The 18,052-nt window shown below is 35.7% G+C and overlaps 1 protein-coding gene across 1 annotated transcript in view; it reads right to left on the bottom strand.

Moving 5' to 3' along the window:
* Positions 1-6,469: 6,469 nt before the first annotated feature.
* The window catches only part of CPSF2 (cleavage and polyadenylation specific factor 2), a 27,530-nt gene continuing 15,947 nt past the window's right edge, over positions 6,470-18,052 (bottom strand). The window contains exons 10-16 of the mRNA XM_006184191.3: positions 14,701-14,801; positions 14,092-14,292; positions 11,636-11,788; positions 10,723-10,948; positions 9,324-9,623; positions 7,993-8,127; positions 6,470-7,612 (exon numbers count right to left, since the gene is read on the bottom strand). Coding sequence (XP_006184253.1) covers positions 7,520-7,612; positions 7,993-8,127; positions 9,324-9,623; positions 10,723-10,948; positions 11,636-11,788; positions 14,092-14,292; positions 14,701-14,801 — 1,209 coding nt within the window. The 3' untranslated portion in view covers positions 6,470-7,519. The remainder of the gene's footprint in view (positions 7,613-7,992; positions 8,128-9,323; positions 9,624-10,722; positions 10,949-11,635; positions 11,789-14,091; positions 14,293-14,700; positions 14,802-18,052) is intronic.

Genomic DNA, 18,052 nt, shown 5'->3' with positions numbered 1-18,052 from the left:
TTGGTTCTAAGCAACATTCTCCACCAAAGTGAACCAGGACTCTGGAGAAATGACCAATCCCAGAACTGGGGTAGTGAAAATACAAGAGGGAGACTGGAACGATGCTTGTGGTGACTGAAAGTAAGGAAGTGCTCAAAGAACCACAGGGATGTGCAGCCCTTATGAAAATCAGTATGGAAGTTCTTCTAAAAATTAAAAATAGAATTACCACATGACCCAGCAACCTCACTGGATAGATATCTAAAAGACTTGAAAGCAGGATCTCAAAAAGATATTTGCACAGCCATGCTCACTGCAGCATGACTCACAGCCCCAAGTGCTGGAAACAACCCAAATATCCAACAAGTGACTAGATGAAGTCGTATGGCCACACGATGGACTACTGTGCCACCTTTAACAGGAAGGAAATCCTGTCACAGGCTACCACGTGGATGGACCCTGAGGACATTATGCTGAGTGAACTAAGTCAGTCACAAAAGGATAAATACTGTATGATTCTGCTCACTAAATATCTAAAGCACTCAAAATTATAAAAACAGAAAGTAGGAAGGTGATTGCTGAGGGCTGGGAGGAGGCAGGAGTGTGTAGTGGGTATAGAGTTTCAATGCTGCAAGACGAAAAGCGTTGGGATCTGTTACACAACGGGACTATACTTAACACTTCTGAAATTTACACTTAAAAATGGTTAAGATATGATTTTTTTTTACCACAATTAAAAAAGAAAAAGAACCTGAGAGCATATCAAAAGAACACAGAAGCCAGTTTGAAAGTGCTCCCACCAGCCAAATCTAGGACAGCTATAGCATCAAAATAAACCGTGATACTTTGTAGATTGTAAAACAAAATCCATGTTCCATGTGACATAAATAATGAACACACAAAAGGGGGAGAAGAGAAACTGCTTACGCCAGAATGCCAAGAAACTGTAAATGCCACAGTGTAATTAGAAAATCCCCATTTGGCAATAACTGATTCAGATAAGAATCATCAACAGATGCCAAAACTAGAGGATAAATATTTATAAAACACGGGATTTAGTCTCAAAGTAGCTCCCCACAAATTTCTTATCCTCATTAATGAGTAAGTACAAAATATTATTAACTTGACAGTGGAGAAACCTTACAGGCATAATCAATTGTTAAAAATTAAAGTCACCGGTAATGGGAGAAATTGACACTGTGTGTCTCCTAATGTAATGCAGAGAACACAGCATCACTTCTCTGGTGTTCCTGTCAAAAAGCTGAATCTAATCAGGAGGAAACATCAGACAAACCCAAAGGAAAGGCCATTTACAAAGTAATTGGCCAGTACTCTTCAAAAATGTTAAGGTCATAAAAAAATTTTAAAAAAACCCAAAAAACAAACGGAAGAAGTGCTCCAGTTTGAGGAAGGCTGGAGGGAAAACATAACTAAATGCATGCGTCATCCCGTCCTGAATCCTAGACCAAAAGCAAAAGATTATTATAAGGACACTTTGGAGGAACTGGTAACATGTGAATGGGGTTTGTGGATTTGGTAGAATTTTATCAATACTGATTTCCTGACTTCGATGGAAGTTACCCAGGAGAGTCCTTGTTTAAAACAAAACAAAACAAACAAAAAAAACCTCACTGAAATGTCTAGGGCCAACAGGACACCGTAACTGAAACTTAGTATCAACAGTTCAAATACTAAAATGTGTACATAGATAGAATAATAAGGTAAATATTGCAAAATGTTAGTAACGAGAAACTAGAGGAAGGATATGCAGGAACTTAACTATTCTTGTAACTTTTCTGTCAGTTTAAAATTATTTCAAAACAAGAAGTTAAAATATAAGACACACACAAGTGGTCTTTTAGCTATTAGAAATTTATTACACTGGTTTTTATACCAGAAAAATTTCTGCTTAATGGTTTCATTATCTCAGGTAAAACTATTCAAAAGAATAGTTGGAATAAATGTGAAAGAAGCTTTTCTTAATGGGAAATAATGTAGATATAAAATTCTGCTTAATAGTTTCACACACACAATGTTCTGGATCTCATTAAACCCACTTCCTTCTTCCTACAATAGTTTGTCTCCTGAAAAAAATCACATATGGGAGATACTGAAAAACCTTGAAAATTTGAATCCTACACGTTTAGTAATTTGTTTTTCTTACAACTGATTGATTTATACAATCTCATTAGAGACCTACATCCTCTGATAATTAAATATGAAATTTAATCTGAACCATGATCTGTGGGTGATGAATTAGAGTATCTTTGTGATTTCAATTACTTTTAATCATAGTTTGGTATTTAATACTTCTTTAATATAAAAAATCTCCTATGACAGCAAATGTCTGTCCATAAAAAGAGTTTTATCATCTTATTTTTATTTACTTATTTGGTCATTTAGAATCATGTGGTAATGTCATGTTAAGCCAAGACCACAGTGTATTTCTAAAATAATTTATATTTCCCATAAGCTTGGTAAACAAATCTGAAATGAGAGCTCCAAAAATATTTAAAACAAGGACAGTAGCAGCACCCTTAGAATAAAAACAGCTTCCCACAGAGATTTGTTTGAAGAACTTCACTAGTTTTAAATGTACAATTAGTAGTGTCTTTTAAAAGATGTAACAATTGTATCAAGGGGAAAGAAGAAAACACATATGATAATGGATATGAATATGGATATTGAACATTAGAATAAAAAAACTTCAGAAAGTGATGTATGTAGTACGTCCTTATGAATCCTTTGTGTATTCTCCACTTGAAATTATCACTCAGTGTCAAAAGTCTGGGTAGGACCCATGGAATCTATTAACAATTTCACAAAAGAAGGACACACACTTTTGGTTCTCTTCAGCTACACTGAAGAGAGATTTAAAACTCTCTAAACTTTTGTTTTGCTCCTTGAAATCACATTCTGACTTCAAGAACTGAAATGAAATGGGCTTGAATAATGAATGAAAAAGCACCAAAAAAAAAAAAAAAAAAATAGAGCTGTGTAGGCATGTGGGGGTGGGGTGGAGGGTGAACAGGAGAGAGCAAAGATACCCTCACTTCCAGCAAAGTCCTAGGGTTTTAAATTTATTTTGGCAATTTTCGGTATTTTCTCATAAACACAACTGAGGTGGTTAGGGTAAGAGGAACACAAAAGAAGAAGGGTAACACCTTTCCTTGCTCCCTGCTCAGGGAGGCAGATCTGAATGTTCATTATCTAATTCCCACTGCATCTTCACTTCTCCACTGGAATGGCCGAATAAAGAAGGGCTTGGGGTGGCAAGGAACAACCACCACCGAAACAAACCAACAATCGACATCTCAATCACTGAATTACTAACTACTATTTCCACCCTTTGACTTAAGTGGTAATGAGTTCATCAATATTTAAAGGACTATAACTTCGTGACAGAACTCTAGAAATTTAAAACCAAAGACAAAATACAGAAGGTGACATTTACCCTTTCTCCCCCCCACTTCACTGGCATCATCTAGAATGGAGCCAGTCTCTCAGCAGGCTCTTGTCCCTAAGGAACAGTTGCTGGATGCTGTTCTCAGAGCAGATAAACTGGACATATTATTCCTAAGCAAAGTGACTGTAACTAAGGAGCTGAAGCAGCAGAGCCGTGCAGGAAAAAGAAGTAGCTGAAATTTACAGGTTGAAATCTCAGAATGTTACGCCTGAGAGCAACTGCAGAACTCAGCTAGTTCAACACACTTACTTTAGTACTGAATCAGTGGATTCTATCAGGATTCTAGACTTATTCATTTAGCATTAAATGAATGCACTCTATGAAGGCTAGGTTCCAACTCTGTCTCTGACCAGCTATCTGGCTCTCCAGCAAATCCCTTCTCTTCCATACGCCCACTCATTCAATACTAAAATGTGTTGAACTAGGTGAGTTCTCCAATCCCCCTCTGCCATAACATTCTAAGATGTTAAGCTGTAAATTTCAACTACTTTTTTTTCCCCATTAAAAGTGAGTGGGCTTTGTCTGCAGAAATTGGTAAGCTGATTCTAAAATTCATATGGAAACACTAGGGAATCAGAATAGCCTAAATGATTTTGAAAGAGAACAAAGTTGGAGGATGTACTCTTGCCAATTTCAAAACTTAATATACCATTACAGTATTCAAGACAATGTGGTACCGGCATGAGAACAGATGTATAGATCAGTGAAATAGAACTGAGAATCCAAGAACAAAGTCATATGTTCATGGACAATTGATTTTCAACAAAGGTAGCAAGAAAATTTGATGAGGAAACAGTCTTTTCAACAAATGATGCTGGGGCTACTGGATATCCACATGCAAAAGAATGAAATTGGACTCCTACCTCATATCACATACAAAAATTAACTCAAAAGGGATCAAAGTCAAACGTAAGAACTATATTTAACTATACAACTCTTCAAAAAAATAGGTATAAATTTTTGTGACACTGGATGAAGCAATGGGTTTCTAAGATATGATACCAATACCACATGGAACCAAGGACTAAAATAGATAAATCAGACTTCATCAAAATTAAAACCTTGTGTTTCAAAGGACACTATCAAGATAGTGAAAAAAACAACTAGAGTGGGAAAAATATTTGCAAATCATATATCTGATAAGGATTTGGTATCCAGAATGTATGAAAAACTCTTATAACTCAACAATAAAAAGATAAATAACCCAATTAAAAAATACTAAAGTCTCTGAAGACATTTCTCCTGATACGTATATTGAAGATATACAGTCAGTAAATACAGAAAAAACCACTCAAAATCACCTGTCATTAGAGAAATGCAAGTCAAAACCACAATAAGATGCCCCTTCATACACACTAAAATGGGTAAAATAAAAAAGATGGTAACAACTACTGCCGAGTACATGGAGAAACTGGAATCCTAATACACTGCTGGAAGGAATGGAAAATGGTGCAGCCACTTCGGAAAATAGTCTGGCAAGTTTTCAAGAGGTTACACAAAGTTGCCATATGATCCAGCAATTCTACTCTTAGGTAATATACCTGCCCCCCCTGACCCCAAATTGAAAACATATGCCCATACAAAAGACTTGTACACAAATATTCATAGCAGCATTATTCATTATTGCCAAAAAGTGGAAACAAACCATGTCCGTCAACTGATGAATGGATAAACAAAGCGTGGTCTATCCACATAATGGAATATTATTCAGCCATCAAAAGATACTGATACATGCTACCAACATTGATGAATCCTGAAAACGTTATGCTAAGTGAAAGAAATCAGACACATAAGGCCACATATTGTCTGACTCCATCTTTATGAAACATCCAGAATAGGTATATTCCTAGAGACAGAAAGCAGGCTAATGGTTGCCCAGGGCTGGGGAGAAGGGAGAATGGGGAGTGACTGCTAATGGGTATGGAGTTTCTTTTTGGGGGTGATGAAATGTTCTAGAATAAGATGGTGGCAATGGTTGCACAACTCTAAAGACACTAAAAACCAATGAATTATATACTTTAAAATTGTGGATTTTATAGTATGTGAATCATTATCTGAAATTTTTTTTAAAAAGGCAAAGGTCCTCCTTAGAGCCCTGCTCAGAAAACTGATTTCCTCACTTCTGTTTCAGGCCACCTACTGGTTCATGAAAATATGGAAACTTTGCAATATTTGACATTTATAATCCCACTGCTACAAATACTACACTAAAATTTCTTTTTAACCAAATCATTTATAGATATCAGTTAATGGTCCATTGTGTTTATTTTGCTTCTAAACAATAAAGATCTGAAAGTCTTTCTGAGTTCACGCTTTATCTCAGATTCCTTTTTAAAATTAATATTTTTCTTAAGTTACTGAGACTAAACAAATGCCTTCATTTCAGAAGTATTAGTAATATCGCCATCTACAAACAGGTAAAAATACTGCTCCTGAAATGACATTAGTTAGCACAGCCATCTTCAGCCAGTACTTTAAAATTTAATTCCTGTTCATAGGACAATAAAAAGGCTAGGCAAGAAACAATTTTTCAGTATCAGTGCTGCAATGTAATATGTATAACCAGATGCTTTAAGCCATGAAACAAATGCAGACTTTCTTCTCCCTGGAATATAAATAGGATTCTAGGTGTCCTCTATTTAGTAATAACAGTTTTAAGTGAAATTTTTTCAAAGCTCTACAAACACACTCTTTATCTTCATCTTCTGTAACTGTTTTGTGTATCTGGTTTTCAGTACCAGGAGGCTGTAAACTTTGCATTAGCACTGTAATCCACAGTAAAAGCTTTGTAAGCATTTGAAATAGAATGAAATATTAAATCTTGTCCGATACCATTGTGTTGTGCTATACATAGTTCCACATGAGTAAAACAAGAAGACTGATCCTTGTAAAAACACTAAGTGTAAAGAGGAGGGCTGAAATAGTTAGAAATAAACATCCAGGTCTGCCGTGATTATGCTACATTCTAAAAAAGCACCAACAGAATTACAAGAGGGTGAAATGATTTTCATTTTTAAGATCAAGGAAAATTGCACATATTATTTTTACTCTTAAACACAAATGGTTTATACTATATCAGGGCTGCTAGCCCCAAGAAAGACGTGAACATAGAAAGGATGCCTTATCCAACTTCAGTATTATTTCTGTAGTAATGTGTATAAAACCCAACCACTGCTTGGGCAACCACAGGAGAGGGCAAGCCTAAGAGATGAAAAAATTTACACCTGTTAATTATACTGTTACTGTTTAAAAATGTGAGGTTCAACATTTGTTTCCCTAAAAACAGAGCACTAAACAGCCTCCAAAACAGTCACCTAGCTGATAGTTAAGATGTGTCTAAAATGTACGCAGAGCCCTTAAGACTAGAACACATCCAGGAAGTTTTTTTTAATTATGTATATTCAAACGATGGTGTTATAGTTCAAACTCAACAACAACAGCAACAACAAAATCCTCATAAAACAAGAAATGGGGGGACGTAAAAACTGATTTCTGAACCAAAGGTGAGCTACCTCACACGAGAGTGATCCCTGCTAAATGTGGGCACGGAGTCAGCATGTTCCACGTGAAGACAACGCACATAGGAATTCAAAAGAGCACATACTCTTTGTTTTGCTTTTAATAGATAGACCTCAAAAAAAACTGCTTTATCAGTTTTTATAGCACATCTTTTCTAAATAAATTCTTACTTTTCATTCCAGAAAATGTAAGAAACAGTTTGCAAGAGTTCATGCAAACGTGTTTCTCTAAGGCCATGAACTGGTTTGCTAAGTTGCATTGTTTTATTCAAGTAAGAAGCCCTTCTGGAACAAGGGGTCTGCAAAGGAAGCCAATTACCTGCAACTCCCGGGCCTGCGCACGTGTGAGGATCTCTAAGACTCTGAAAGCCAGAAGGCAGCACAGTCATTTGAGCATTAGCAAAATGGTTTCTATTTACATTTTTAAAAATCTAATGCATGTTAAGTTTTTCTGGCAGATTCTTTCTGTATGTTACAAAACAAAAAAGCAAAAGCTTAGAATAAGAATCCTTTTTTCTTAGAAAGGTCAAACAGATACTTCTTGACATCATGTCCTTTACACAATGGCATACTGTTCATATAAAAGGTCTCTTATCCTATAAAAATCTTGACAAAGGCAGCCTTCTAATCCAATGCGTCCAGTTTCCGTCTAGAAACCAAGTTAAAAAAAAAAAGTTCTTTAGTACATTTTCTACCCATTAATATGCAAATATAATAACCAAAATGTACTAACTAGATTACTTTATGATTGGTCAGGGAATGGACTGCTCTGATTCACGGAATATGGGTATAATATTCAAGTCATGAATTTTACGTAGACACATAGATGTCAGAGGATTCAAATAAAAATTTACAATAAAATTATACATCACGTCTTTGAGTCACTTTTAAAAGACTTCAAGGTCATCATTATGAATATAAATGACTGATTTTCAGTTTGTAAAATTAATTCAATCAAGAATTAGAACTCAAAATAACAAAACATCAGAAGCATTTGTTCAATCCAGTCCTTATTAAAAACACACTTACTCTACGAACTGCTACTTGATTGTTGCAAACGAGTACACCTCCTACAAATTCAGCTTGAATCCCCTCTCGTAAAAGAACTTGTTTGAAGTCGGATAGTCTTGGTTCGTTCATAAAAACTGACTGATGTCCAGGAACCTTAGGTGAGGTTAAAGGGAAAGAATAAACTCAAATAAAACACCAGACACACAGTTATACCGAATAAAGAGAAATAACACATGATCTCTAAGATATTTTCTATTATTCCCTGAAGTCCTTTGACAGATCATTTCAAGACTGTAAATCACAATCCAACTTGTTATTCTGATTTTTACCTCATTATTTAACATTACAAAGCCCTTCACATTTTCTGAATGTTTCACAATCGATTTTATTAGTCATGCCTTCTAATAACAGAAAGACGTTTGATAATGTTATGCTCTGCACTCACCCACTTGCCTAAAGGGGTCAACTAGAGTGCCAGTAGGCAGAACTGAACCAAAAAGTCATTTTCCGGATCCTGGTCCTTTGTCTAAGTTCAGAGGCTAATTCTCCCCTGATCCCACTTCCACTTTCCTTCCTCCCTCACAGTGAATGCAGTGGATGCCATGGGTTTGACAATCAGAAAGGCAAGCAGTTCAACCTAGTGCTGCTACTTTGAAACTGCTTGGAAGAGTGCCAGCTTTAGCACAGAGAGAAGAAAGATTCTGATTCCTGCCCCCAATTTCAGGAGTTGTACTAGAAGGGAATCCAATGACAAAGGCTGTCTCTCCATTCTTTACTGCATAGAAAGGCTGAAGACATTACCTGACAGTCATGTAAGACTCTCATGTTATAGTTTTAATATTGTTGTGCGTTAATTACCTGAAAGCTCTGCTAGTTAACCAGGTATCTCTTGAGAACATGTAAATAAAATACTAGACTAGAATTATGCCTATACTTAATAAGATTTCTAACTATATCAAAACCAAAAGTGATTTGAATGGAATTGACAATATACAAAAATGGAGTGCAAGAGTATGACATTCTTAGAAAACTATAAAACTCCTGATTAGAAGCAGGTAGGTGACCCGCATAACGATCAAACTTAATATTTAAAGGTCCATACTGGAAAAACACATCATGAAACAATTACGTATCTTATAAAAAGATTTGCTAAGGGCTTCCTTAATATTGTTAGCATCCCCTAGCCATAGAGGACACACATGCACGCACACAGAAGCAGATCTTGAGTCATCTGTTTCAAAACTCCAAAACAAGCCTATATATGACATTTTAAATGGTTAAAAACATAAAAAGAAAATTCAAAGGACGGCAAACGAAGGGAGAGAGAGAAGCAGCACATGCTTTCTCACCTCATGGGGAGGTAAGGGTTCCAATGTAGGAATGATCTCACTTTCTTCGCCGGTTTCTTTCTCATCATCTCCAAACAGGCTTTTCATGGCCTTCTGCTGCGCTATAACGCTAGAATCTGAAGGAGCGTCCACTTGCATTTCTGAGTCTTCTCCATCATCCTTGAGTTCTCCTTCTTCTAAAATAACTCCTGTGTCCACTTTGGAAACCCTCATGTCTAAGACACCGTCTATCCAAGCTAATTCCGCATCTTTTGCCTTGCAAAACTGAAGGGAGCTGACAAGAGAATCTTTTAATCTCACCTAGATATGATGCAAAGGGGAGAAGAAAAATAAAGCCCACAGAGTATAAATTATCAACTAAATATAACATATTATTACCATTTTCTAACACTAGTACTGTGTATTACAATTTGGAAATCTTTCACTCATCTGATCTTCCCCATAATCCGTAATGAGCTGTAAGATCATTAGGACCCCTATTTACTTTTCTAAATAAAGGTTCTTAACCTTGACTGCACATTGGGATCATACAGAAATCTTTTTTTCAATATTAATGCCAGAGTCCCACCACCAGTGATTCCAATACAACCGATGAGACTCAGGCGAGAACACTGAGTCCTCCTGACTCCCCCAAAGCTCTCCAGATGTGCAGCCGAGGTTGAGAACCACTGATTAGGCTCATCCTCTAGTGCTTGATGCCACTTCAGGAGAACTGACTTGTTTATGGTTTCCTCAATATACCATGCAGTTCCACACCTCCTTGTTCTTGCAATGCTGCTTCCTCTTGTTCTGCCCAGAACGACTTTTCTCCCTGGGGAATTCAATACATTTTTTTCCAGACCAATATAGACATCACTGCTGCCTGAACTGACACCATCTCCCACGATCAGATAGGAGTTTATCAATCTCTCCTCCGTGCTATTCCAGCTTTCTGTATCTGTCTCCATTTTTTTTTCAATTAGGAATAGAACCTTAACATCTGTGAATTTTTAGAAAACTTCTGAATTCTTGAACACTCACCATTCCCCTGACCTCTGTACTTTCACAAATGTTACTCCCTCTGCCTGGAACACTTTTTCTCCCTCTCTTTACACCACCCCAACAACCCATCTAAACATCCGTTAGGGTTCAGCCTAGTTGTCACGTCCACCTTTTCTAAACCTCCACATCTGGGCTGGACCCCCCCCCCTTTATACTCTCATAGCATCCTAGACTTCCTCTGGCAGAGGTATAACAGTGCGATAAATGCTACTTCCTTGTTATATGCCCCACAGCCTGTAGGATCTGCCAGGACAAGGGACCATGTCTGTCTCAGTCACCACCGCATTCCTCATGTAACTGTCCTAACCTGCAACAAAAAGTACTTATTCCTATGTGGCTCAACTGCCGGCATATTTACCTGGTAGATGTGAGTTTCACTAGTGGCATCGACTGTTTCGTGTAGCTTTGGCATGTACACCTTAATATCTTTCCCACCAAACGCACGGCAGCACTCTGCGAGATCTTGACTGGCCTCTGGTGGCCCATGGACAATGATCAACTGTCGTGGCTTCATCTGATTGATGATTTTTTTAATGGAATCCCCATCAGAGCGCCCTTCATAGTCTATGTAAGTAACCCTGGCTCTGTAATTAGACAATTATTCAAGCTTACTTTCCTGGTAGGTTAATTCTAAAATTAGATTTATAAGGGCTTTTATCACCAGGAAAGAAATGTATCGATATGTAAAATGAGGTCTAGGGAATGCCCATGTGTTATACTGGTAATACGCATTACTGAGCTCTCAGCTCTACCCAAGGATGTATACTAAATGGTATCACTACACAAATAACCACTTTGCTTTCTGATGACTGAAAAAAGAACATTCCGAAATGATCATTTACTGGTGTTAACTGCTCTAAACAGAAAGGAAAAGAAAAGGTTCACAGAGGTATTTTTAAGAGTTTAATGCACTAGAGATGTTTAAGTCAAGGAGTTTATTTTATAAAACAGGCACTTAGAAAAATTAAACTTGTGATTTGCACAAGCTCACCTGCTACGAAAAAGACCAGAAAGAATATTTCATCATATAAATGCACAATTTAAAGTTTAACCTCCTTCCTTACCACCAATTCATTCCGGCATTCAAATACCATTAACAAAGGGAAAATACCACCATACTCCACAGGAAGGAACATATATTAAAGTTTTAAAGCACAAACTTACTAGAGGATACTCAGAAATCTCATTTTTGAAACGATGTAAATTATATAATTCAAGTGCTTGAAATTTTACCTAGTAATCTACTTTCAAAATGCAACAAAAGCACTTACTTTATTTCAATAGATTCTGTTGTAGAAATACACTTAGTAGGAACGTCAGATAAATCCTGATCCATAGGTTCATCTCCATTTGTCAGGCCAGACTCTAATTTGCTTTTTTCTTCTTCAGTAGCCTGAAGTTCTGGCACTAAGAAATCCTCTGGTCTAAACAGTAAGTCTCTAATTAGAAGTAGTAACAAGCAAGCTAATATTATTTCACATATATAACTAACTAGTAAATGGCATAATCTTTAGACTCCTCACATATCTCAAGATTCAAATGTACATTTGATACAAAGCCAGTGCAACTTCACAATATTAATTATTAGATGACTGCATATATTATATTGTTCATAACCAACAAGGAGTACACTTTTTTTTAAAACTTGGGGGGGGTGGTAATTAGGTTTATTTATTTATTTATTTTTCTAGAGGACGTACTGGGGATTGAACCCAGGACCTCATGCATGCTAAGCATGCACTCTACCATTTGAGCTATACCTTTTCCCAACTTTTTTTTTTTTTTTTTTAAGGAGTACACTTTAAAACGCACCATGTAGGCTAGTGAAAAGGCCCTATCCAGGTCATCAGAAGATCTTAGTAGCTCTCATAAGTACGACTGCAACCTGGCCCTGCATTTTTCAATTCTTCTTCTCAGTTTCTGCAGTTTCTCTTGTCAACTCTCAGTCTTTATAAATCTCAGATCTTCTTTGGTTTCCTTAAGACCCCTGATATTCCTTCTCTGCCCAATGAAAACAGATGACTCTCCAATTATGCACATTACAGAGAAGACCGAGATACAAAATCATTAGCTCCCTCGAAAGCTTTCAGCTTTTTTTCCCCACTTTGGTTACCGATATTTTATTAGAAAGCATTTGTCTCTGATGCACATTCCAAATGAGAGCTTCAGCTGGTCTTCTGGAGTCTTTAACACCAGCCTCGCCTTTGGCTCTCACTGCACACAGCTCCTGCTGTCAAAAGCCTTCATCTTTATTTCAACAAACTACTATCATATCTGTTTTCTAGTATCAGAGAGAGTTCTATGTTAGAATTAAAAAGCACTTTTTTTTTTAACATTCTCTCTAACCTCTGTATTTGTCATGGCCCAACCCCATGTCCCCTCACACTCCTTTCTGAGAACCCAGGCCTCTGTCACCCAACACCTAGACTTATCTATGGCAGCTTCTAGCCCCTGGAGTCCAATACCTCCAACTGTTATCCACACAACAATAGTAGTTGCAACCACTCAAAGTGCATTTATGAGTCAGGTTCTATGCTAAGCGCCTTAAAACCGCAACCTCATCTAATTCTTACCCCCATTTTTTTGATAAGGAAATTGAAGATAAAGAGCACTGTCCATATGCTAAACAGACTGGCCACTAACTGAAATGGTAAGAAAACTCACCAATACTGTTTAGATTGTTAGTTTTCCTCTCTACTATTTTAGAGGGCCAAGCAGACAGTAGACTTTTCCTAATTAAATCCAAGGACAATCTAAGCCCTCTGTATGCTCAACATAGCATCTTAGGAGTACAAAGAAAGTACAACACCCTAACTGTGTTGGGGTGGCAAGAAAGAAACAGGAGAGTTTTCCAGTAGTTTGTGAGGCCAGATTCAGCAGCCTGAGCTCCTGGGATGGGAAGGCGGAACAAGGCTGAAGGAAAAACATGTGTAAAGGCATGACATGAAAAAACCAAGCAGAAGGAAACTGAGGCAAGGCGGGTACCACCAGAGTAGAGAACGCACCCTGCCGTAACAGAAATACAGAGAAACAAAAGTAGGGAGAAGCCAGATAGTGAAAGACATCGTGCATTGTGCTTAAGGCACTTGACATTTATCGGATCTTTATGCAGGAGAGTAGTGTTTCCAAATTTGTGCTTAGAACATGTGATTTCAGTTGTTTTTCTAATAGTGGGTGTAGATTTTGTAGATTTTCCATGGTTCCATTCATGCTATCTCTTATTCCTCTTATAACCAAAAGGTGTGCAACACTATCTGAGACATGACCCATTCCCCAAACTTAACATAATGCTAGCCATCAAAAGTTCTTTCTTGGGGGTGGGTATAGCTCAGTGGTAGTGCATGGTTAGCATGAATAAGGTCCTGAGTTCAATTCCCAGTACCTCCATTAAAAAAATTTAAAGTTCTTCCTATAGTATATCTTTCTCCAACGCATGTCCCTTACTTCTCTTTTTAAGTTGGGGGGGAGGTCTTGGTCATCTTTTTAAACCTTTCGCATACCTAAGTAATAAAACTACCAGTTTTCTTTTAATATTAACTCTCTAGACGTTCCTTAACCTTCCTGTTTTTACATTTCAAGCTCCAGGTTTTCTGTGTCTTTCAAGCTGAGGTACTCAGAAATTGACAAAGTGCATGATGGCCAAAAAGACCAAATTCACTGAGTTCAAATGATGACACAGTTAATACCTCCAATCTGCAAGAAAGAAAAATTTGTTTTGCTCACATACTTGATAATTTCGCCATATTCATCCCATTTAATTCTTTCTTCTGGGGCAGGAAACATAGGATAAGACTTTTTAGCCTGTTTGAAGAAACTTCCTTTACGACTGCCTTCACCTTTCATCATCAGGTCATGCTTAGTCTTATGAGCGGATGGCTGGTCAATGTCTTCCTCAACGTCACTTTCATCACTGGAATCTATGTCTGCCCTAAGAAGATTTTGGAAAACATAAAGATCATAAAGTCTCCAAGAGATTTTTAATTAATATTTATAAAATTATTATTAAATTAACGTTCAATATTAATTCAATGATAATAACATCAGAGTGATATTTTGTAAAATATAGCATTAACTGCCAGTTAATAAATACATATTAACATTAGCTTTGAAAGAATTTAGCATTCTAGCATCTTTTTTTCTCTCTCTTTTTAATTGAAGTATATTGTCAGTTTACAATGTCGTGTCAATTTCTGGTAGCACCTTTTGAACGATGTAACAAAAGTTATAGATAAACTCTAAAGAAAATTTAAATTTTTTCAATTAAACTTTTTGTCTAGAAATAAGGTGTAAAATTACTTATATATATAAACTTCTAATCTGTCTGAAAACAACTCACTCTTTTGACTGCTCAAGTTTTTTAGCAGCTTCTTTTTTTAGTTTCTCTTTTTCCAAGTATTCTTCAAGTTCTTTTCCTTCAAGCTTCACACGTTTCCTCAACTGAAGAAAAATGGCAGATGAAAGGAAAACATCAGTATTAGGGGGTTAAGGCAGCGGGGTGTGAGATACATCACATCTCTAAATTGATTCATCATCTTTAAACTGAATTTTCCTCTGAAATTATTCAAGTTTCCATTATGTGCAATTACAGATCCTATTTAGATCAGTACTAAAATTGAGCTGTCACATTTCTAGGATAGATTAATTTGAATCAAACTGGTTAAAAATCAACCATCAGGAAAAGAAAATACAGAAAAGCATTTTTATAATTTGGTGTCGGTGAGGCCTACACATGACATAAAACCCAAAAGAAAAGGTGAATAAATACGGTGACAGGAAAAGAAAAAAAAACTCTGACATTTTAAATTGCATGAAAATGAAAAGAAAATGAGGAAATAATTTGCAGCACCATTTGACTATCAGAAGCTACTTTTTCCTAAGAGCTCTTTCAAATCAATTAAGACAAAGATGACCAACACATCAAAAATGGACAAAATAATATACAATGTATAAAATAAGAAAAATAACTTATTAATGATTGTTGAAATTTTTAAATGTAATACCACCTTTTAATTTATGAGATGGGCAGTGCTAATTACTAATGGGGAAAGGGTACCTTAGCTATGAAAAAATTAGCATAACTATGTTAGAAAGCAATTTGTCAACTTCTAAAGCTAAACATGTGCTCGTTGTTTAACACAGTGTTTTTACTTCTAGGAATTGATCCTATGGAAATGATCACACAAATACAAGGGAAAAAAAGTACATGACAGCAATGTCTGTTGTGAAAAACTGGACACAACCTCAAAATCCATCAACATGGAATGATTAAGTCAGTAATCAGTCAGTTCTCAAACTTTCTGATCTCTTTTAGACTATTAAAAATGACAGAGAACCCTAAAGAATTTTTGTTTTTTGTAGGTTACATTTATTAAATGTTCACCTTTAATAAATAGTAAAATTATTCATATTTGAATAAATTCAAATTAATATTTTAATATCAGAAATTAAAGCAAATTTAATACACCTGAAACTAACATTGTAAATCAACTATACTTCAATTAAAAATTTTTTAAAAACAGAAATTTAAAAAATATTTATCTGTTCATTAAAAAATAATAAAACCATTCATTACATGTTAACATTAACATCATTTTTTACAAAAGATGATAATTATAGTTTCCAAAGCAAAAAAAATTAGTAAGAAGTATGGCATTATCTTTCATTTTTACAAGTCTCTTTAGTATCTAGCTCAATCGAAGATAGCTGGATTCTCACATCTGCTTCTACATTCAATCTCTTGCAATATATTCTTTTGGTTAAAGTGTATGAAGAAAATCCAGCCTCACAAGGATCACTTGTTGGAAAAGAAAAAACTAAATAGCCTTTTCGTGAATATTCTTCTTTGATATTACATTAAAACTCAAAAAGTGGTGGTTTCTTAAAGGTTAGTTGTAATGCAGAATCTGTAACCATACCAGACAGCTTTTGTACTCTTATATGAAAAGTTACTGATTTATCTTACACTTTGACTGGATCTTTCATTTGTGCATTATTTTGCAACTTCATGCATTAGTAATTTGGAAAATACTGGTTCACTAAGTTACACAGATCTTACAAATGTTGACAATACTTAAAAAAAAATCACATTTGCAAATATCATCAACAATCTCATTAGAAAAGTCTTTTAAGTTTAAATTGTCAATCTCACAGTGATGGGCATAAGTTTTCCAAAATTCTAATTTTCACTTGAAAGTTTCAGTTTTATCAGATTTAGGCAACAAATGCTGTCAATTGTTTTCCTTAGAGTTACAAGCTCAGTTATTCATTTTTGAGAAAATATTTACCAAATATCCCAATCTGAATAAACCTGTCATTAGTTCAAGTAAAACTGGTATTCCAAGAAAAAAGTGGCTAATTTAACTCACAATTCAAAAATTTACACAGGTAGTTTTCTTCCAAACAAACATCATACTTTAGTCCACAACACAGGTGCTTCTGTATACTTTCCATCTTGTCACCCAGATTATTAAAAAAAACTTTTTACTAAAAGGATTTAATAAAATTAATAACTTTTACTGTTTCATCAAGGACATTCTTAAGTGAAACTGACTTTTGTTTAAACTACAAATGTGTGGTGATGAAAAATGCAGTGATTAACTAGCACAGTTTGCTGCCACTGTGATTTACGTGAAGGCACCAGCACTTTACCCACCATTGCCTTCACTCGTCAGTATAAATGTAGGCACAGTAAAAGGCAAATAACATCTTCATACTATTATGAAAAATAGTTTGTAAACTCCATGAAAGGGTCTCCAGTATCCCCCCAGGGTCCTTGCACCATACTTTGGGGAACAACTGGATTTTTAATCACAGTACATGTATATAATGTATTATTTACAAATTACTAAAAAGAATTAATTTATTCAAAAACATTTGAATGTTTACAATATACCACATATTACATAAGGTAAATCTGTATTTACTTTCATTGTTCAAAAATATGTAGATAATTTGGTCCCATTCCTTTTTTAAAGAAATTATACAGATATTTGTATGTGAATAGAAAAAAAAATCTAGATCATACATGCTTCAAAAATGTCAATAGTCATGAAAACTAAACGTAATGTGCAATCCTGGATGGGATCCTGAACAAAAAAGGGAAGCGTAATTACAAAGGACATTGTTGGAGAAATCACTGAAAGTCAAGTGGGGTCAGTGGATGACATGGCAGCGTATCAGGGCTTACTTCCTTGTCTCAGTGGAAATACTATGGTTTCGCAGGAGAGTGTCCTTGCTTTTAGGTAACACACACTGCTGTGTTTAGAGGTAATGATGGTGTATCTGCAGCTTACTTTCAAGTAGTTTAGAAAAAAAAATCTAATTTTGTGTCTGCGTGTATATAAAGAAGTCATAAGGCAAATCCAGTAAAATGTTGACAATTGGGAAATCTAGGTACACTATTTTTATAACTTTTCTGTTAACTTTGAAATTATTATGACATAAAACTTAACAAAAAAATTAAACCAAAATCAAGTGCTTCTACTGTACAGGATGAAGGAGTGACTTACATGTTACATCTGGCATCCCTCATTTGCCTGGTAGCTTCCTTGGAAATAAGTTCAACTTAGAAAAGTGTCATTATTTTCCTTTAGAATACACTGTTAGCAACTCACAAAGATATCTGTCTTAACCACAAATAAATTTTAACAGAACACTTACCCTGTGATTTAATTTATGCTTGTTGCTAT

This window comes from Camelus ferus, chromosome 6 (genome assembly GCF_009834535.1).
Source record: "Camelus ferus isolate YT-003-E chromosome 6, BCGSAC_Cfer_1.0, whole genome shotgun sequence".
NCBI classification, from domain to species: Eukaryota; Metazoa; Chordata; class Mammalia; order Artiodactyla; family Camelidae; genus Camelus; species Camelus ferus.
Note: the sequence above shows the minus strand (reverse complement) of the source record. Positions and strands in the feature narration are given on the sequence as shown.